This window comes from Colius striatus, chromosome 17, assembly GCF_028858725.1.
Source record: "Colius striatus isolate bColStr4 chromosome 17, bColStr4.1.hap1, whole genome shotgun sequence".
Classification (NCBI taxonomy): Eukaryota; Metazoa; Chordata; class Aves; order Coliiformes; family Coliidae; genus Colius; species Colius striatus.
In genome coordinates, this window is record NC_084775.1 from 3560077 (window position 1) to 3581220 (window position 21144).

At 54.9% G+C, this 21144-nt stretch overlaps 1 protein-coding gene across 1 annotated transcript in view; it reads left to right on the plus strand.

The window, feature by feature from the left end:
- KSR2 (kinase suppressor of ras 2) overlaps nucleotides 1–21144 on the plus strand; it is a 97169-nt gene that overhangs the window by 36785 nt on the left and 39240 nt on the right. Inside the window, exons 6-10 of the mRNA XM_062010050.1 lie at nucleotides 10959–11028; nucleotides 11646–11729; nucleotides 14913–14980; nucleotides 16481–16605; nucleotides 19110–19278. Of these exons, the coding sequence (XP_061866034.1) occupies nucleotides 10959–11028; nucleotides 11646–11729; nucleotides 14913–14980; nucleotides 16481–16605; nucleotides 19110–19278 (516 nt within the window). The remainder of the gene's footprint in view (nucleotides 1–10958; nucleotides 11029–11645; nucleotides 11730–14912; nucleotides 14981–16480; nucleotides 16606–19109; nucleotides 19279–21144) is intronic.

Consider the following 21144-nt stretch of genomic DNA (forward strand, 5'->3'; position numbering starts at 1 on the left):
CCTTTTCCTTTCCTTTCTTTTTCCCTTTCCCTTTCCCTTTCCCCTTCCCTTTCCCTTTCCCTTTCCCTTTCCCTTTCCCTTTCCCTTTCCCTTTCCCTTCTTTTTCCCTTTCCCTTTCCCTTTCCCTTTCCCTTTCCCTTTCCCTTTCCCTTTCCCTTCTTTTTCCCTTTCCCTTTCCCTTTCCCTTTCCCTTTCCCTTTCCCTTTCCCTTTCCCTTTCCCTTCTTTTTCCCTTTCCCTTTCCTTTTCCTTTCCTTTCTTTTTCCCTTTCCCTTTCCCTTTCCCCTTCCCTTTCCCTTTCCCTTTCCCTTTCCCTTTCCCTTTCCCTTTCCCTTTCCCTTTCCCTTTCCCTTCTTTTTCCCTTTCCCTTTCCCTTTCCCTTTCCCTTTCCCTTTCCCTTTCCCTTTCCCTTTCCTTTTCCTTTCCTTTCCCTTCTTTTTCCCTTTCCCCTCTTTTTCCCCTTTCCCTTTCCTTTTCTTTCCTTTCTTTTCCCCTTTCCCTTTCCCTTTCCCTTTCCCTTTCCCTTTCCCTTTCCTTTTCCTTTCCTTTCTTTTTCCCTTTCCCTTTCCCTTTCCCTTTCCCTTTCCCCTTCCCTTTCCCTTTCCCTTTCCCTTTCCCTTTCCCTTTCCCTTTCCCTTTCCCTTTCCCTTCCCTCCCTTTACTCTTTCCTTCCCTCTCAGCTGCTGTTGAGGACTGTTGAAGGCTCATCCAGCCATTCCTGGCCTTTTCTGCTCCTCTTCCTCTGCCTTTTGGGACAGTGGCACCTGGTTGGAGCTCCATGAGCTGTTATTTCCAGGGATGTCCAGCTCCCTGCCTCAGCCTGGCACAGGCACCACATTTGCCTGAAGCAAGGGATATTTTTGCACTGCCTCTTCCCCAAGCACCATTGGCTGAGTTCAACCTGCAGCCCCAGACCTCTGGGGCCCAGCAGCCAAGAACCAAAGCCCATTCTCAGCACAGCCCCTGCTGTGTCTCCTTGCATTAGCTTTCCTCACGCATCACTGTTGGATTACAGCCCGTGGTGTGAGAACCTGATGGAATGTGGCATCACAGCAACGTGATGCAATGAGAAGTGATGGGCTGTGGAGTGATTAAGGCTGCTGGAGAGGTGTCTCTTCTCATTGCCCTTGGTTGTCCAACCTTCTTGGCTGCTGGGAATGTTTGTTTTCTGGGCTAGATGTGTGCTGTGGACAGAGGGGTTTGGTGGCACCAGCCACTTGGTCCCTGTTGAGAGGTTGTAGCATCAGCAAAGTCACTTGGTCCTTTCCAAGTTGATGAAGCTGGGGAAGGGGCTGGAGCACAAATCTGAGGAGGAGCAGCTGAAAGAGCTGGAGTTGTTCAGCCTGGGCAAGAGGAGGCTGAGGGCAGACAGCAGCACTCTCTGACACTCCCTGACAGGAGGCTGCAGGGAGCTGGAGGTTGGGCTCTGCTCCCCAGTAACAAGAGGAAAGGGGCTGGAGTTGCCCCAGGGGAGGTTGAGGTTGGAGCTGAGGCAGAACTGTTTCCCTGAGAGGGGTGTCAGCCCCTGTGCCAGGCTGCCCAGGGAGCTGGGGCAGTGCCCAGCCCTGCAGGGATCCCAAAGCTGAGGTGCTGAGGGCTGTGGGTCAGTGCTGGGCTGGGCAGGGAGAGGGGAGGGCTGGCACTGCAGGAGCTGAAAGGACTTTGCCAACCCAAATGGTTCTGTGATTCAGGACCCATGAGCTCAGCAATCCTCACTCCTGGTGACCTGGGAGGAAAATTTGATGCAAGGCAACAAAAAGTTGCACTAGACTCTAATATTTTTCTGGCTGTCTGGTGTTTCTGCATCATCTCTGTGCCAGTGGCCTTGCCCTGGAGCTGCAGCTCTGGGTGCAGTTCTGGCTCCCCAGTTCCAGAGAGACAGCTGCAGAGAGGCCAGTGCAGGGCCACCAAGATGCTGAGGGCACTGGAGCATCTGTGTGAGGAGGAAAGGCTGGGACCTGGGGCTGTTCAGCATGGAGAAGAGAAGCCTGAGCTCAGGGGCACCTCATCAGTGCTGATCAATACCTAAAGGGTGGGTGTTGAGAAGATGGGGCCAGTGTTTGTTGTGTGGTGGCCAGTGCCAGGACAAGGGGGAACAGGCACAGGCTGGCACACAGGCAGTGCCACTGGCACAGGAGGAGCAAGTCCTTTGGTGCTGAGGTGAGGGAGCCCTGGCCCAGGCTGCCCAGGGAGGGTGTGGAGGCTCCTTCTCAGGAGGTTTCCAACCCCACCTGGACACATTCCTGTGCCCCCTGAGCCAGGGGAACCTGCTGTAGCAGGGGCTGGGGCTGGAGCAGCTCTGCAGGACCCTTCCAACCAACCCTCCCCATTCTGTGATTCCAGGATCTTCATTTCAATCTGCTTTCAGCTTCTCTCTCTGCTTTGCAGCCCTGTGGGAGGAGTGGCCTCATCCTGCAGGTGGTGGCTGAGTGCTGAGCCCCTGTGGGGAGGGAGATGGGGTTTAATGGAGCTTGGTGCCAAGGCTCGTTACCTTGAGGGGTGGAGATGAGTTGTGCCAAGCAGAGATGTGTTTATTTGCTGGGAGGAGCAGACAGATCTCTGCAGCTTTCCCTGTGCCCCATGTTGCTGTTGTGGGATGTGGGTGGCTTCTCCTTGCTCTGGCACATGGTGTTTTGCATGTCCTCAGGTCTCCTGCTCACCTCTCACTGCTCTTCTTGCTGCTCCCAAGTGCCAGGGCTTGTGAGGTCCTGTGGGAGGTGCTGATGGTGCTTTGGGGGGTCACACCACCAGTTTCTTGTTGCCTTTTCAGTGCAATGGGTCTTCCCCATGCTGCTGGATGGGCTCCATCGTGGTGCCCATGGGGATGGGCCAGTGCATTGTGCCCACCCCACATCCCAACACCCTCCCTGTGGCACAGACACTGGAAGCCAAGTTCTCCTCAATATCCCATCCCTATGGCCATGGGTACCTAAGCATTGTCCACAATCCCAACAGGATGGGCATGAGTGGAATGGGCACAGCAGAGCCTGGCACACTCTGCATTGCTCTGGAGTGACTTCCTTAAGCACTGGAACAAAGGAGGGTTGTCAGATTGAGGCTCAGGAGAGGAGCTGGTCGAGCCCTTGGTGAGTCCCCTCTCTCCTCACTTGTCTCTCCATCTCTTTCTGAGCTGCCAGCCTGTTGTGCTGCTTGTGGCAGGAGCACAGTCCCATCTGGGTGAGCTCTGGCCTTGGTCTGGTGTGGTTTTGGATGCTTGTTTCTCATTTTAACAGCAGATTTGCCCAGACATAGTGTGAGAGCACGAGCTGCAGGAGGAACCTCTTTCTCCTACAGCACAAATGTCACTGGTGGGGTGAAACCCATTTCACACAGTGTCAGGATCCCTGTGGACTTGGGGTTTGAATTGATTCTTCCTTAGCAGCCTTTGGAGAGGAAGCAGAAAGGGCTGAGCAAAGACTTTTGGGGTGCCCTTCAATTCTAATTTGGCCTTGAAATAGCCCAGCCCTGTGGCTAAGGGATGGAAGTGTCTTTGGCTCCATCCAGAATCCTCTCATGGTGCATCTGGTCACTCCTGCTGAACAAGTGACTGCCAGAGACATGTTAGTGCTTTGAAATAGGATTTAGAACTCAACATTAAATCCTGTTTAGAGCTAGGACCAGGAGGAACAGGCACAAGCTGGAACACAAAAACACAAGGGAAAACCCCTTTGGTGCTGAGGTGAGGGAGCCCTGGCCCAGGCTGCCCAGGGAGGCTGTGGAGGCTCCTCAGGAGGTTTCCAACCCCACCTGATGTAGGGAAATCTACTTGGATTGAGCTGGAGGAGCTCTGCAGGGCCCTTCCCACCCCCACCACACTGGGATTGTGTGACTCTGGGCTCCTTTGTGTGCTGTGGCTGTGCAGGGAGCTGGTAACTGCATCCCATGGTGCAGCATCCTTCCTTTGAGATGGGTACCACTGCCTGCAGCCTGGCTTTGGTGTCAGCCCTTGGTGCTGGGAGGCTCTTAGGTCTTATTTGCAGCTTGGGACAGGCTCCAGCAAAAAGTGAGGCAGTGGCTGTGACCAAAATGCCAACTGACACTGCCTGGGGTGGGAGTTGGGGCTGGTGTGCTCCCTATGGGGTGGCAGCAGACCTGGGGCTGCCCAGGGAGGGTGTGGAGGCTCCTTCTCAGGAGGTTTCCAACCCCACCTGGACACGTTCCTGTGCCCCCTGAGCCAGGGGAACCTGCTGTAGCAGGGGCTGGGCTGGGTGAGCTCTGCAGAGCCCTTCCCACCCCCATCCTCAGATTCTGAACCTCTCCTGCTGCCAGCACAAGCCATGGCACCATCACTCCGTGGCCCTGCTGCCAGCCTGGCTGCCAGCTCCTTGCAGCCCACAGCTGGCTGCCTCCAGAGAGGCACTGGAAGGTTTCCTACCCCAGCAGCACTGTGTGGAGCTGAAGAATAGCAGCTTTGTCTGGGTAAAGCCTAATTGACCCTGCCAGGCTGTGAACAGGAGGGGATAAGAAGTCCCAGTGGGACTATTTAAGCCAGGGAAGCACCCGAACGTGACGTTTCATCTGTAGAAATGGGATTGTCACACTGCAAAGAGGAGCTGCTGGCATTAGAGAGTGACTCTCTTTTCTTACTAGAGACATGCTCTGAGAACAGCTCTGCTGCCTTTGGCTGCTTTGGATGATCCCTTCTGCAAGGGCTGAGGTTTGCTTTCAAGCCTCATCCCTCAGTGGGGACCCCACAGGGCTGGGACTGGGTTTGTGGCTGTGTGCAGGGTATTTGCTGTGTGCATGGAGAGAGGGGCCAGCTTGACACCCATTTTAGCATGAATCCTGCCTGGGTTTTGTATCCCAGGGAGGGAAAGCTGCTGGTGCTGCTGCAGCTTCCTTTGCTGCTGCAACAGAGCTGTTTGGAGGTCTTGCCCATCCTATTTTAGCCCAAAAACCAGATACAGTGAGGACTGAGGTGTCTCCTGGAGGGACTTTGAAGCCTTGGGTGCACCCTTGGCTGCAGAGCAGCTCACCAGTGTGCTTGGGTCTCCAGCTGGGATCATATGGGCAGTAACCTCTGTCAGATCCCCCCTCACCATCATGATATAACCCCCAGGCTGTGTTTTCTGCCTGGGAGTGGGGTAGTAGGGATATATCTGATACTGGGCCAGTCCTGACTGTCTTCCAGGTGATTATTGAACTGTTTTGGGAGGAGGCTGCAGCTTGATGTCTCCCCATAATCTCTCTGGAGGACTCAGCCTCCCCAGGGCCAGTGCTGGCAGGGTTTTGGTGGCTCTAGGATGTCTACAGACAAGTCTCTTGGCTCTTGTTCCTTGGCTTTGCAGTGATTCATCCTGGGCTGCTTTCCAAGTTCCCTTCCATCGATTTTATCTGTCCCATTCATGATGCAAACATTGCCTGATGCTGCTGGCTGTAGTAGGGGGAGGAGGGTTTGTTTATTGGGCTGTCACTGTGATGGATAACACATTCACACTGGTTCCCTGGGCAGTGGGAAAGGTGCCAGGAGGAGAGGAAGGGGGATATCTGGGGGTGACCTGCTGGAGAGCAGCTCTGCCAAGAGGGACCTGGTTGATGACAAACTGCCCATGAGGAGCAACATGCCCTCGTGGGCAAGAGCCAATGGCAGCCTGGGGGCAGCAAGAGAGTGTGGGCAGCAGGGTGAGGGAGGTTGTGCTGCCCCTCTGCTCTGCCCTGCTGAGGCCTCATCTGGAGTCCTGGGGCCAGTTCTGGGCTCCCCAGCTGCAGAGGGACAGGGAACTGCTGCAGAGAGGCCAGTGCAGGGACACCAAGATGCTGAGGGGACTGGAGCATCTTCCTTGTGAGGAAAGGCTGTGGGACCTGGGGCTGTTCAGCATGGAGGAGAGAAGGCTGAGGGGGGATCTCATCAACACTTACAGGTACTTAAAGGGTTGATGTCTTGAGGATGGGGCCAGTCTTTGTTGTGTGGTGGCCAGTGACAGGACAAGGGGTGATGGGCACAAGCTGGAGCACAACAAGTTCCACCTATCCACAAGGAGCAAGTCCAGGAGGAACAGGCACAAGCTGGAACACAAAAACACAAGGGAAAACCCCTTTAGTGCTGAGGTGAGGGAGCCCTGGCCCAGGCTGCCCAGGGAGGCTGTGGAGGCTCCTTCTCAGGAGGTTTCCAACCCCACCTGGACACGTTCCTGTGCCCCCTGAGCCAGGGGAACCTGCTGTAGCAGGGGCTGGGGCTGGATGAGCTCTAGAGACTCCTTCCCACCCCCAGCATTCAATACCATTGTGCCAAAACCTGTGCCCCACTGGTTCAGTTTGGCACAGCTGCCAGCCACAGGCGATGCTCCCGATGCATTTGGAGCTCACCGAGAGCATCACACTCTCCTGATTGGCCTCCAGAGAGGGTGGAAACCCAAGATAAATGACATAGAGAAGCTCTGGCTGCTCTTCTCCATGAAGGGGATGCCCAGACATCCCACCTCCTAGCAGGGGAGTGAAGGGGAAACATCCACCCTGGCAGCTGAAAGGCACCAGGGAGCCGTGGGGATGGCAGCGGGGGCGAGGAGGGCATCACAGCTGAGGCAGCATCCTGGTCTCTGTCACCTCTGAGGTGTGCAGGTGCCACTCAGGGGCCAGTGGCAGCTGTCACAGCTGCCTGTCACTGCTGGGCAGCTGGGCACAGGGCTCTTCTCCCCGTGTGTGCTGTCAGAGACGTGCCGGAGGCGGCTGTCACCCTGTGCCCGGGCGCTCTCCTTGCTTCCCTGCTCTCCTCCTGGTACATCTGATCCCGTCAAGCACGGGCTGTTGACTCAAGGATAAGCTGTGCTGTGCAGAGCCAGAGCAGTGACCTTTGGCAGTGTGATGCTGCAGTGAAGGAAAGCATGGAGGGTTTTGGGGGGTTTGGGTGGAAGCTGGAATCCTCCAGCACATGGGGTGCCCGGCTGTGGGGTGGGTGAGGATCGATGTGCTGGGTGGCATTGGGCAGTGCCCTGACACTGGGGACCAGAGTTTGGCCTTTGAGGGGTTCTCTGGGTGATGGGGAGCCAGGAAAGGGAGGGGTGATTGGCTGAGGGGTCACCTTTGGGTTGCTCAGTGGGTATCAACTGCATTCCTCCCTGGGAAATGACACCCATGCCTATTAAATGCCACCTTGGAGGAGGAGAGTGGGATAAAACCCCCTCAAGCTGCAGGAAACTGCACCCATGCCCATGAAATGCCACTTTGGAGGAGGAGAGTGGCATAAAACCCCATCCTTGAACTGCCTTCACACACTTGTGTGAGGGCAATGATGGCTGAGAGAGCTCTGATTTTCAAAGCATCATAGAATTGGGTTGGAAGGGACCTTTGGATCATCCAGTCCCACCCCCCTGGTCATAAATGTCCAAGTATTGAGTGACAGCTGGGCAGAGAGGGGCTGGGAGACATCAGCTGCTGCTGGGCAGCTTGGGGCTGTTGGTGCAGGGCAGTGAGCTGCAGCAGCAGGAGGATGGAGGGAGCTGGCTGCTGTATTTCAAAGCTCACAAGGGGCAACTTATTGCCACGGGGGCAGCTGCAGCATCTCGGGTCTGGCACTTCATCAGGGGTGAAAGGTGCTACAACAGAGCCTGGTTCCCCCTGCACTGGCCAGATGAGCTCCTGTGAGCATGAGGGGGATTTTTTTCCCACCTCTAAGTGTGGACATTTGGGGCTTTTGATGAGAATATTCCTCTTGTGCCAGGGAGAGGCTGTTGCATCACCAGCTTCCCTTTGGGCATCACCCCAGTTTAATATCACCCAGGGGGAAACAGCTTCTCCTTGGGGTGGGTTAAAGGAGAGAATCACCTATGAACTCCCAAGCCCCCCAAACCTTTGGGGCTGTTCCTTGTGTCAGCAGGGTGTCTTCCCCCTGCCCTCCTTTGCTTGTTTTCCCTCCTGCAAGCAGCAGATCTGTTGTTAAACAGTGGGCTCCTTCACTTATCCTTCCCTCTAATGTACATCATTAACCACCAGTCACAGAGCTCTCCTTTTTGTTAGGAGGTTAAGACCCCTGACACACTTTTAAGGCATCTTTTTGTTGATGCAGGGAGCACATTTAGAAAGCAATTAAAAAGCTCAGAGCTGCCTTTGGCACCGTCCCCTCTCCCCCTCCAGGATTTAATTGAGGCCAGCTGAAAGTTAGTGGCAATAAATTGTGGCTGATAAAGCAGAGGCTTGTAATTTGATTGTGGGAGAGGAGCTGTTCTTGCCTGGGTGTTTAGTTCATGGAGGCTCAGTGGTGGGTGGGGGAGACACTTATTTGATGTATAATGTGGTTTGCTGATGAGAAAATGACATTGAATAGTGTTTGTGTGTGTGTGTGGAGCAGTCCCACACTGGAGAGCATCATCTCCAGAGCTTGTGGGCATCCTGGGAGGCTGCAGAGCATAGGATCATAGAATGGGGAGGCTTGGAAGGGACCTCCAGAGCTCATCCATCCCCTGCTAAAGCAGCTTTTTGATCAAAGGACACAGGAACAAGTAGTGGGAGGGATGCTGGAGCCCAGGCTGGCTTATCTCAAGTGCTGGGTCAAAACCATTGGCATGCCATTGGTGTAAAACAGCCAAGCTGGGGCTGAGGGCAGCAATTACCTTAATTGACTTTATAGTCCTTTAACATCTTAATTGCTGCCTCTGCCTGAGGGGTGATTGAGGCAGAGGAGTGAGGGAAGCAGCTGCAGCAGCTGCTTGGCAGGAGGTGCTGGAGATGGATGGCTTTTAGGATGCTCCCAAGCCTTTGCCCAGCACCTTGCAGGGGAAGCAGCATGTAAATGTAACCTTCAGGAAGAGAGCACAATTAAAACACCCTGCTGCCTGCTATATTAAAAGGGGATATGAAAGCAAACAGTGGCTCTCCCTGCTCAGAGGGGTAATATTGAGGTGTGTTTAGGGAGGGATTTGCTGACACACTGAGCAAACGGGCGAGCTCAGCTGTGTGCTGCTGCTCCCTTCTGCCTGGGAAACCTCTTGAATCCTTTGGTGCAAATCCAGCCTTTGGATCCCTGGCATGGATCCCCTCCCTGGGGCTGAGCATCCCACCAAGCAGGACCTGTCCTGTGGCTGGAGGAGGATGAGGAGGACAGTCTCTGCCCTTGCTGAGGGTGGCATTGATTCCCCTCCCTGGGGCTGAGCATCCTGCTGAACAGGACCTGTCCTGTGGCTGGAGGAGGAGGAGGAGAGTCTCTGCCCTTGCTGAGGCTGAAGGCTGGCATGGATCCCCTCTCTGCAGCTAAGGATCCCACTGAACAGGACCTGTCCTGTGGCTGGAGGAGAATGAGGAGGACAGTCTCTGCCCTTGCTGAGGATGGCATTGATCCCCTCCCTGGGGCTGAGCATCCCACTGAACAGGACCTGTCCTGTGGCTGGAGCGGGAGGAAGAGGAGAGTCTCTGCCCTTGCTGAGGCTGAAGGCTGGCATGGATCCCCTCTCTGGGGCTGAGCATCCCACCAAGCAGGACCTCTCCTGTGGCTGGAGGAGGATGAGGAGGACAGTCTCTGCCCTTGCTGAGAGTGGCATGGATCTCCTCCCTGGGGCTGAGCATCCTGCTGAGCAGGACCTGTCCTGTGGCTGGAGGAGGAGGAGGAGAGTCTCTGCCCTTGCTGAGGCTGAAGGGTGCCATGGATCCCCTTCCTGGGGCTGAGCATCCCACCAAGCAGGACCTGTCCTGTGGCTGGAGCAGGTGGCAGGAGGAGGAGGAGGAGGAAGAGGAGAGTCTCTGCCCTTGCTGAGGCTGAAGGGTGGCATGGATCCCCTTCCTGGGGCTGAGCATCCCACCAAGCAGGACCTGTCCTGTGGCTGGAGCAGGTGGCAGGAGGAGGAGGAGGAGGAAGAGGAGAGTCTCTGCCCTTGCTGAGGCTGAAGGCTGGCATGGATCCCCTCTCTGCAGCTAAGGATCCCACCAAGCAGGACCTCTCCTGTGGCTGGAGCAGGTGGCAGGAGGAGGAGGAGGAGAGTCTCTGCCCTTGCTGAGGCTGAAGACTGGCATGGATCCCCTCTCTGGGGCCGAGGATCCCACCAAGCAGGACCTGTCCTGTGGCTGGAGGAGGATGAGGAGGACAGTCTCTGCCCTTGCTGAGGGTGGCATTGATCCCCTCCCTGGGGCTGAGGATCCCATCAAGCAGGACCTATCCTGTGGCTGGAGGAAGATGAGGAGGACAGTCTCTGCCCTTGCTGAGGTTGAAGGAGGGCATGGATCCCCTCCCTGGGGCTGAGCATCCCACTGAACAGGACCTCTCCTGTGGCTGGAGCAGGTGGCAGGAGGAGGAAGAGGAGAGTCTCTGCCCTTGCTGAGGCTGAAGGCTGGCATGGATCCCCTCCCTGGGGCTGAGCATCCCACCAAGCAGGACCTCTCCTGTGGCTGGAGCAGGAGGAAGAGGAGAGTCTCTGCCCTTGCTGAGGCTGAAGGGAGATGTTGTGTCCAAGCTTAGCCATGCTGCTAATTACCTGCCTGCTTCAGGTGGTGCTAATGAACTTATCTCTTTCTCCTGACCCAGCCAAGGTCCTGTTACCCTTTCTCCCTCCTTTCCCCTTCAAAGGAAAGCTCAGAGGCAGCTTTTTGCTTTCTAATTCTACTGGACTCCGAGTTCAGTTGCCTTCCAAGCAGCTGACACTTGGCTTTTTGTTCAGCCACAGCCACCAGACGTGATGTCTTAGTAACAAGTGATGCAGGTGCAGCTTCCCTTTCCCTTTGTTCCTCATGACATGGCTCCAATGGCTTTGCAGTCCCACTCTATGTGCCCATGGGGTGGCTGCATCATTTGCCATGTCTATTCCCCACCTGGCTGCTGGGGGTTGTTATGGGGAGGGGGGACAGGACACCCTGGTTGCTCACAGACCCAAGCACAAAGCCAGATGCTTCTTGCTTTCTGGAAAGGGAGCCCAGCAGGGTATCTTTAAGGGAAAATACCAGGCAAACCTTATATTCTGTGTGCATCCTTTGCTCTCCTCCCCACCTCTCACCTTTCTTAGCCCCTGATGGTTGTGCCTGTCTCTCCTCTCCCTGCAGATACGCTGTCAGTGCCTCGCTGGTCCCCACAGATCCCCCGCCGAGATCTGGGCAACTCCATCAAACACAGGTACCTCAGTCCCTGCTGGGCATGAGCATCTCCCTTTCCATCTCTGAGCCATGGTGGGAGGCTTGGAGCTCTTCCCTCTGTCTCCCACACTGTGCTGTGCTGTCCTAGAAGCTCATTTCAATTCCATTCCAGCTCAGTTGTGGTTGAGATAAGGCTGGAGTAGCTATCAATAAAAGCCCTGTGTTATCTGTGACCTTGCCAGCCTTCAGCAAATCTCCCAGCTCTGGATTATTGCCCTTACATATCTACTTCCACAAGGGGAAACCACTCACAAATAGCCTCAGTGCTGCTATTTGATGCTTCTCTGATGAGCTGGAAGCTTGAGTCCCCAGGGCAGGGAGGTGGCTGCTGCCTGGGGTGGGTAAAGCTGGGGAGCAGCAGTGAGCCAGGGGCTAATTCCCATCCTGGATGGCTTGGTGCAGTCTGTGGCCTTCTCAGGGGCTCAGGTTTGTACTTTGGCATCTCTAGAAAGATGCTTTAGACACCTGCAGCAATGTTTGAGGGCAGCAAGGAAAGGATAAGGGGAGGCTTGGTAGGGAAGGGTGGCTCAGGAGGATGCTCCTGCAGGAGCAGGGATGGGGTGATGCAGCTTTATCTCTTCATGTCTCTTTCCACAGGTTTTCCACCAAGTACTGGATGTCTCAGACCTGCACTGTCTGTGGGAAAGGAATGTTGTTTGGCTTAAAATGCAAAAACTGCAAGTAAGGAGCAGGGCTGGGGCTGTTTGTGTCACTCCTTAGTGGCTGGGTGGGGGGGGATGATGAGGGTTTTACTGGTGGAGGCTGGGCAGGGGCTCAGGCACAGACAGACCAACCAGCCTCTCACCAGCTCATCTTTGCAGGAGGCTCTAATGAGACATGAAATCAGGGGAGGAACACCTCAAAACAGGGCTGAGGTGGGGTCTGTGTGGCAGGGATGGAAGCAGGGTCTTTAGGGAGGATGTTGCCAGCCAGAGCTCAGCTCTGAGTCAGATCCTCACCCCTCCTTGCTCCCTGCCATCCTTGGCCTGGCTTTAGATGCCCACAAGCCAGGGTTGTGTGTGGAGCTGTCTGCAGGAATCAGGGAGGGGATGGATGTGCTGGACCTGGTCTGGGGGCTGTGGGAGCAGCTCAGGTGAGGGCATCACCTGCCTGTGGGGTAGCTTTGGGCATTGGGTGGGTTTCACCCACAGCCTTGAGCTGGATCTTCTATTTCTTTTGTATTTGTTGTATCTTCTTATGTTTTTACCTCAAAAAAAACCATCTTGGGGCTTCTGGTTCCTGGTTTCAAGGAGCCAACTCACCCCATCCCCCCCCTAAAGCAGAATGAAGCTGTGCTGTAAAGGAGAAGGATGGTGCTGGCTGTAAAACTGGGCAGGGATGGTAAAAGCTACAAAGGCAGAAGCTGGGGCCACTTCTCTTGCTTTAAATCCAGCCCAGCTCATCTCTTACCCAATATCTTCCAGCCATCAGCACTTAGTAAGGCTGCTTCAGGAGCCAGGATTGCCTTGTCTAGGGATGAATGCTGGGAATCCAGTGCCTGTCTGCAGGGGTAACTGAGTTAGCCAGAGCTATGAAGTGATAACAATTGCTGTTGCTGTTGATTAAATGCTTGATGAGTTAGCAAATTGGGATTGAGCCCTGGACAAGGCATGGCTGGCTGCTCTGCAGGGCTTGGTGGCTTTCTGGAAGTGATATTATCAAATGGATGTATTTGAGAAGTGATGATTCCTATTGCATTCAATGCTTGAGCAGCTTGTGGTGCCTGTCAGCTCAGCCTGCTGTGCCTGCCTGGGGTAGGGAGGAGGGATGCTGGACCTGCCTGGCTCTGTGTCACTCATAGAATCACAGAGTGGTGGGGGTTGGAAGGGACCTGCAGAGCTCATCCAGCCCAACCCCCTGCAGAGTCAGGTCCCACCTAGATCAGGTCACACAGGAACGTGTCCAGGTGGGTCTTGAAGCCCTCCAAAGAAGGAGCCTCCACACCCTCCCTGGGCAGCCTGGGCCAGGGCTCCCTCACTCCAACACTGACACAGCTTCTCCTTATGTTTCAATGGAACTGTTTGTGTTGCAGCTTCATCCCATCACCCCTTGTCCTGGCACTGGATACAACAGGAACAAGTGCTGCCCCAACCTCCTGACACCCACCAGTGAGATATTTGTCAACATTAATGAGGTTCCACCTCAGTCTCCTCTACTCCAGGCTGAACAGCCCCAGGTCCCACAGCCTTTCCTCACAAGGAAGATGCTCCAGTCCCCTCAGCATCTTGCTGGCCCTGCACTGGCCTCTCTCCAGCAGTTCCCTGTCCCTCTGCAGCTGGGGAGCCCAGAACTGGCCCCAGGACTCCAGATGAGGCCTCAGCAGGGCAGAGCAGAGGGGCAGCACAACCTCCCTCACCCTGCTGCCCACACTCTCTTGCTGCCCCCAGGCTGCCATTGGCTTCTTGCCCACGAGGGCACGTTGCTGCTCATGGGCAGTTTCTCATCACCCAGCACTCCCAGGTCTCTCCTGGAGCTGCTCCCCAGCAGGTCACCCCCAGCCTGTGGTGCTGCCACTCCTGGAGCAGCTCAGCAAAGAGCAAATCAGTTCCTCCCATTATTAAAAGTGAGGCTGAACACCAAGAGTTGAACTTTGCCACCCAGCCCTGGTGCTGCTTTCCCCACTAACAGGAGGGGGAGGGGGGACAAGCAGGTAAAACAAACAAACACCCTCCAACCTCCCCCCTCCAAGCCTCCAGCCCTGAATTAATCTCTGCCTTTCCCTCTAGGAATGGGTTGGTAATAAAAACCAACACGTGTGCCTCCTGAATTTCCATTACCCAGCTCATTGGCTTGGAGCTGCTGCCTTTTCTTTCCCCATCCTTTCCCCTCTCCTTTCCCTCCCGTGGCTCTCCCCTCTCTGCTGGGGTTGCTGCAGCTGAGTGTGAGCCAGGGACTCCTTTCCATCCCTAATTAAGAATGAAGGGTGAAGGTTTGGGGTGGATGGGACTCTGCTTATGCCTATATGTATGACCCAAGGGTGAAGCCCTCTGGAGACCCTGTGAAACCAGGCAAAGCTCTGCAGAATATTCAATGTAGCTGTAAATGCTCTCATTATTTTCCTTAAATGTCCTGCTAATGAAGCAAGGATGGGGGGAGGGCACAATGGCAGAGATTCATCAGGAGCCAAAGTGGGCTGGGGCAGCTGCTTCTTTCCCCTGGGCTGCCCCTGGGTTTAATTAAGCAGAAAGCAGGGTTAGTGTTGGATGGTGGTTGTGGGGAAGTGGTTTTCCCCCAAGCATGAGTCTCTGCTCCTTTATTTCAGTCAAGGCTGTCAGAAATGGTGATTTTGGGCATCTTTAAGCTGCCTGGTCTGCAACTGGAGGAGAGAAGGAGGAGCTGGGCTGCCCCCAGGCTTGGGGCTTCTTGTGCCCCCTCCATCAGGACAGATACACCCTCTATGGCTTTTGTTTGCCAAGGGCATGGGGCTCCTGTGCCCTCCCAGTCAACCCACCTGGATACTCTGGGATGTGCATCCCATATTGCTTCTTACCCCTGTGCCCACAGCCCGGGCTTGGCAACCACACTCAACCACAATAAGACATCAAATCACCTTCCTGGCTGGAGAAAAGGGTTCCTGGTCTGCAGCAAAGCTCCCTGCTTGGGTGCAGCCCTCCAGCTGTGCTGGGATGCTCCAACATCCCCTTTACCTTTGAATCACAGAATCGTTTTGGTTGGCAAAGCCCTTGAAGCTCATTGAGTCTGCCAAGCCCACCACTGAGAGCCCTCAGCACTATGTGTCTTTATCTCCAGGGATGGAGACTCCAGCACTTCCCTGAGCAGCCCTTTCCAATGCTCACCAACCTTCTCATGGAGTGTTCTTCCTCATCCTTTCATCTCACACCTTTCCTTTCCCTCCCTCCCCAGGCTCAAGTGCCACAACAAATGCACCAAAGAGGCGCCTCCATGTCACCTGCTGATCATCCACCGTGGAGGTAAGGGCTTTTCTTCTCCCTTCTACCTCCATGGATGTTACCATCAGGTAAAAAACACTCAGAAGCCCCCTTGGGAGGGGGAGGAGAGTGGAAAAAGGGGGGTGATTCGGGAGCCTGAACCTCCTTGGCAGCCTCCCAAAGGGCTTTGGGCTCTCTGGGGAAAATGTTACCCACCGTTTTTTCCGCTTGTAGGGAGACGAGTCGTTCGGGGCGAGGCAGATTTGCATTGCAAAGCACTTCCACCCACCCTCCCCCTGCCTCCTTTTCTTTTCAGATTCCCCACGGCAAGGGGTAAGTGCAACAGCTTTGAGCCTTTCCCTACCCTTTAGGGTTTGGAGGTGTGGAGAGCTGCAGCTCTGGCGGTGCATGACAAGGGGGTGTCTCCCTGCAATGGGGATACTCCTGGGGGCTTTTAGAGCTGCTTTATCCCTTCCCCTTCCTCCTCTCCTCCAGGAGAGCCCATCCTAAAACCCACAGAGGAGGGAGAACTTTGCAGCAGGACGATGGACGGCGCTTCCCCAACCTCTTTTCTTCCAGCTTTGGAGCCGGGTGCTCCCCGTGTGCCAGAGGACTGTGACCGTGAAACGCTTCCAATTGCTCTTGCCTTGAATGTTGAGCTCTTGAAGGGCTGTTGGCTCTGTGTTAAACACCACCAAAAAGATGCTCAGGGCAATGTGTTGTGCTGGTGACACTTTGCATGGCCAGTGGGGATGCTGTGGCTTGGAGAGGGGCAGTTCTGCAGCCTCCGCTCTAGTCCCCATGCCCTTGCCTGAGGAAAGTTTGGATGGAAGGGGCTGAAAGGTCTCTCACCGTGCTCCAAGCTGCTGCAAACCCTGACCAGGAGGCAGGGAATGCAGTGTTGTGTGTTGCCAGGGGCAGGTGGGCTCCTGGGATGGGCAGAAGTTGGGGTTTATGGCTGTAGCCTTGGATGTTGCAAGAGCTGGAGCTGCCCGCTGTGTGTTTTAGCACAGGAGCAAGGAGCAGCATGGCTTTGGGATGGCCTCAGCATCACTGAAACAGCCTCCCCAAAACCACTCTTCAATGCCTTGCCCTGCAGCTAGCCAGTTCCCAAATGCCCTTGGAGTGCAGGCTGGCTTTCCTCCCCAGAATATCTCCCACCTCTGCACCCCAAAACGCTGCAGTGAGGAAGAGGACGGTGCTTCCTCCTGAAGCTGCCTGACTCCCTGGCTCAGGGGTGGCTGTGGCAGCTGCTGAGCCTCCCTGAATTGCAGCCCCTTGGCTGGGGGAGATGAGTGCAGTTTGTATCCCTCCCACAGGGGAGGTTGGCTGCAGCCTGGCTGCAGGGGGCAGCCTGAAGGCTGGTTGCCATCCTAGAGCAGGAGCCCAGCAGCTGGAGGTGCTGCAGACGATTGCTTTGGAGAGCGATTCAAGAACCATTTACAAGCTCAGTGGCGACCCCAAGCACTCCTTCAAAGCTTTGATGTCTTTCCTTCTCTCTCCCCCTCCTCTCCATCCCCTTTTCCCCTCTTTCCCTTCTTAATCCAGCAAGGTTAGTCCGGACAGAGTCGGTGCCCTGCGATATCAACAACCCCTTGAGGAAACCCCCCAGGTATTCAGACCTGCACGTCAGCCAGACACTCCCCAAGACCAACAAACTCAACAAGGTGAGCTGCCCCACCAGCCCTCACCACCCTCTTTGTGCCTCCATGAAGCATCAGCAGCTTTTTGCTGGCTCTTCACGTGCAGCTGCTGCTCTTGCAGGGAATGGAGAGCAAAGCCAGTGGCATTTTCAGTTGCCACCCGAGTTGGGTCATGCTCAGGCTGTCCCAGCTCATGCTCTTTGCATGAAGAGCAGCAGCTTTCCCTGGGTACAGCTCAGTCATTTCCAAAAGAAGGGCATTGAAGAGCAAAAGGGACCCTGTGTTTGGGGCAGGAGGGGACAGGGGGGTTGTCCCCAGGATGGGGCATCTCTCAGCTCCTCTTCCAGAACCAAAGACTTAAAGGTGGCTCCTTGGGTCACCATTGCTGTGGGACCAATGTGTGTGTCAGTGTGTGAGTAGGAGCTGCCTGGAAAGCTGCTTGGAGGCTGAAATGAAAACAATGAACCCCCTGAACTGGTGCTAACTCAGGGAGGAGAGTGAGGGTGGGTTTGATGCTGAGGTGGGATGAGCTGTGCTGTGAGCAGAGCTGTGAACCCTTTGCCCTGTGGGTTTCCCAGTGTGGGCTGCATCTGCTGAGGTCCTTCAAAATAAACTGGGATTGGCACTTTCAAAATAGCCTGTGTCCCACAGGTCCTGCTCCACTCAGGTCTCCAGATCTGAGCTCCATTTGGGGTAGTCTGAGGTTTCTGCTACCATCTGAGCCTTCTGTAAATAACAAACTTATTGTTACAAATAAACCAAGCCCAGAATTTGATGGTGTCCTTGGCAAAGCTGGTCAAGTCAGACCTGAGAGTGCACCTGCCTCACTTGCTTCTGCCCTCTATTAGGAGCAAACTGCCATGGGGTTCTTCTTGATGAAATGTGGAGCCTGCTACCTTCCTTGTGGGCAGCCAGGGGTAGAGCAGAGTGAGGAGTTTGCAGGCTGGAAGCAAGGGAAATCCTCAGTGTGATGGGGAATGGATTGTTCAGCCTTCTCCATGCTGAACAGCCCCAGGTCCCACAGCCTTTCCTCACAAGGAAGATGCTCCATCCCCTCAGCATCTTGCTGGCCCTGCACTGGCCTCTCTGCAGCAGTTCCCTGTCCCTCTGCAGCTGGGGAGCCCAGAGCTGGCCACAGGACTCCAGATGAGGCCTCAGCAGGGCAGAGCAGAGAAGGGAAATAACTCTATTTGATGCAGCTTTTAAACCTAAATGGCTCAGGAGATCCTTAGTGCAGTGACCTGCTCTGTTGTTGTTGCTATGGGGTGGTGCAGATGGCTTTCTGAGGCTGGAGAGCAGACATTCAAAAGCAACAGAGGTGCTTTTATCTTTTCAGTGCTCATCCTTCCAGTGATTTATTTCATTTTATTAGAGGGCAGTGGGGAAATGACTCAACTAATTAAAGCTTTGGGTGTGAAGACCATCAGCTCTGTTTCTCCCTTTGCCTCTGCCCTGCAGTCTTTTCATCTTGCCCAGCTTTGCTCTAGCCACAGCATGATGATACACAGCATGTGTGTATGTGTGTACATTTGACTGTGACCTGAGCACACCCATCCTGCTTCAAGTTTCCTCCAGATATGCTTTATGCAACAGGGGTCTCTTCTTTCTAAAAGCATTTGCTTAGAGACACCCATTGGGATCTTATTCTTAGGGACCTTCAGTGTTGGCTGAAGAAGTACTTTACCTGGCCAAGGTTGTTGTGCATGTCAGGGTGGTCCATATAGACTGTATGTAGGTTTCCTGGAAAGCCCAGCTCACAGAAAGAATCAATTTAGACAAAAGTCACCTGCTGGGGGAGGTTTGTGTAGCTTTTCTCACCTTGGAGGGATCTAACCATGGGTGCAGGGTGTCTGGAGATGGGAGTGCTTGGTGCTGCTGGAGGTCAGACCCTCTGAAGTGTTGGGCAGAAGAGTGATGAGCAAGGTGGGAAATTCTGGCCTCAGTTTTTCAGATCTAAGGTGTCCAGGCAGGTCTCCTCCTTGTTTGCTCCCAGTGCCCTTCCTCACCCATCACAGTGTGCTCTGGAGAGGTGCACGTGCAGCCTTCGTTAGCAAGGGTCAACAAAGGGCAAGAGATGGCTTGGGATGTTTTGGCTGATCCTTTCAAATCTGTCTCAAATCCCCTTTCTCCAGGCAAAGTGTTGAATTTTTAGCTCAAAGGAGGTCAGCAGAAGCTACCAGATCCTTGATGACTCTAAAGACCGAGCCCTGAGGACGTGGCCCCCAACTCTGTTCTTGATGGCCATGGCTCTGCAGAGTCAGCAGGGTCTGGGGAGCCCTCAGCCATGGGTGTATATCATGGAGGGGCTGGCAGAGGAGCCCCATTGCTGGTATGAAATGGCCTTGGTGCAAGCTGGGAAGACAAAGGGCTTTGGGAAAGGCCATGCTGGGTCTTTGCTTGTTTTCTAGGGCCTCTGGTAAGGGGAGGCTGAGATGACCCGTGTGGCTTTCACTTGTCACTCCTCTGTACTGGAGCACCTTGGCCTGGCACTGCTCTCACCAGCTCCTCTCCTTCCCTGTGCCCTGCAGGACCACATCCCAGTGCCCTACCAGCCAGACTCCAGCAGCAACCCCTCCTCCACCACCTCATCCACGCCATCGTCTCCAGCGCCGCCGCTGCCGCCCAGCGCCACCCCGCCGTCCCCTCTGCACCCTTCCCCGCAGTGCCCACGCCAGCAGAAGCAGTTCAACCTGCCAGGTACTGTGGGCTTTCCTCCTCCACCTCTGCCCTATGAGAAAGAGGGCCCTCAAGGTAAGGATCTGCTCCAGCTCCTTGCCTGGGAAGCTGAAAGCAGAAAGGAGCAGCAGAGCTGAGTTTAGGATGAGTCGTGTTGGGAAGGAGCTTGACATGGTCAAACCTGCTTGAAGCAGGGTTATTGCTCAAGGCTTGATCTAGTTTGGGCTTGGAAACCTCCAAGGATGGAGCCAGCACAACCTCTGTGGGCAACCTGCTGTGCTTGTGGCTACAAAAACCTTTCCAGTCACAGCTCCTGTGTGGTGTGTGCCCATCGTGTTGCCTCCCCAGCAAACAAGGTCTCACCCCTCTGTGAGGGTAACTGGGGTTGACTTCACTGTGTCTTTGAGGTGATGGGACTTGTTGGCAGCATGTGTGGGGTGACAGCAAGGAGTAGCTGATGTAGCTTGTCTCACTGAGTCTTGTCTGGGTGCCTGGACCCATCTGCTCCTGGAGCTCGGTCTCCTCAGGACAGTGGAAGAGGTAATTTGCTCACAGAGGTTGCAGGACCTGGGAGTTGCATTGAATGGTCAAAAAGCTCTTCCTGAGCTGAGAATGTGCTGAAACCCAGCCCAGTGTGGCTGCCTTTGGGATGTCCTTGGGGCAGTGCTGCTGCTTCATGGTGGGGAATGACTCAGCATCACTCCTGGCAGTGTGGAGGGGGCTCTACTGACCTCAGCAACCCACCTGCCTCTCCAGCTGCTCCCCAAAAGGGCCTGGTGAGGTGAGAAGAGGGGAAGCCATGGCCCTGACCCCCTGTCTGAGATGCTGAAGTGCTCATGGTTGCCTCAGAGCCAGTGAGTCCTCTTTGGTTGGTGGCCTTGAGCCTCTTTAGGGCAGCAGCCAGGAGTTTGGGGTCCCTCCTGCACCCCCAAACCCCAAGGATCTGGGAGGAAGGCTGGTCAGGATTGCTTCTCTGGAGGAACCAACCAACCTTTGTGCTCTGCTTACCCTGCTGGCCCTTAGTGACTTCTCCCTTCTGTCTTGACAAGCCTTCAGCTAGAGGAGGAAGAGGAGGGAGGTGATGAGGGATTTGACTGGCAGGATCCATTGCCATGATAACAAACATTTCCCAAAGCTGAGTAAGAAAGGAACCCCACAACCCACCAACCAAACAACATGTGCCTGAAGGGGCTGCAGCCAAGTCTCACTTGCTGCAGTGCCCAGGGCTCAGGTGAGATGCTGGAGCTGTGTGAGGAAGACAGTGGAGGAGTTGTGAGGAAGCACCAAGCACCCCAAGGAGTGGTGTGACCTGTCAAGGACATCCCCAAACAACTTGCTGGACAAAGCCTGGAGCCCTGCCTGGATCTGAGGGGAAAAGACAGAAGGTGCAGGGTTTGGTGACCCTCATCATGCACCATTTCTGCAGCAGAGACCTCCCTGCAGGTCTCTTGAGATGTTATTTGGTGTTGCTTAAAGCAGAAACTGCAGAAGTAACCCCCAGAGTGGGCAGAAACATCTTATGGGAGCTTGGCATGTGTTGCACGGATGGGGCAGAGCAGGCTCAGAGCCCAGCAGCTCAGGGGGGTGGTTGCTCCCTGCTTTTATGTCTGTGATGAGCAGAGTCCTGTGGTGAATGAGAGCTGGTCTGACTTATGTGCTTTCATCTTTCCCCTGTGGAAGTTCTCTGTGGTTCATCTCATCAAGATGGTCATCTTGGGGATTAGGATTTGAGCTTGCAAAGGGCACCATGGTGACCTTTCCCTGCCAGAATTACCTTTGAGTCTCCTTTGATCTTGGCTCAGGGGTGTGCAGGTCCCACTGCAAAGCTCAGGTCAGTCTTCAGGGTCTTGAAGTCAGAGAAGAGAAGCTGAGGGACACTCTTTGGGG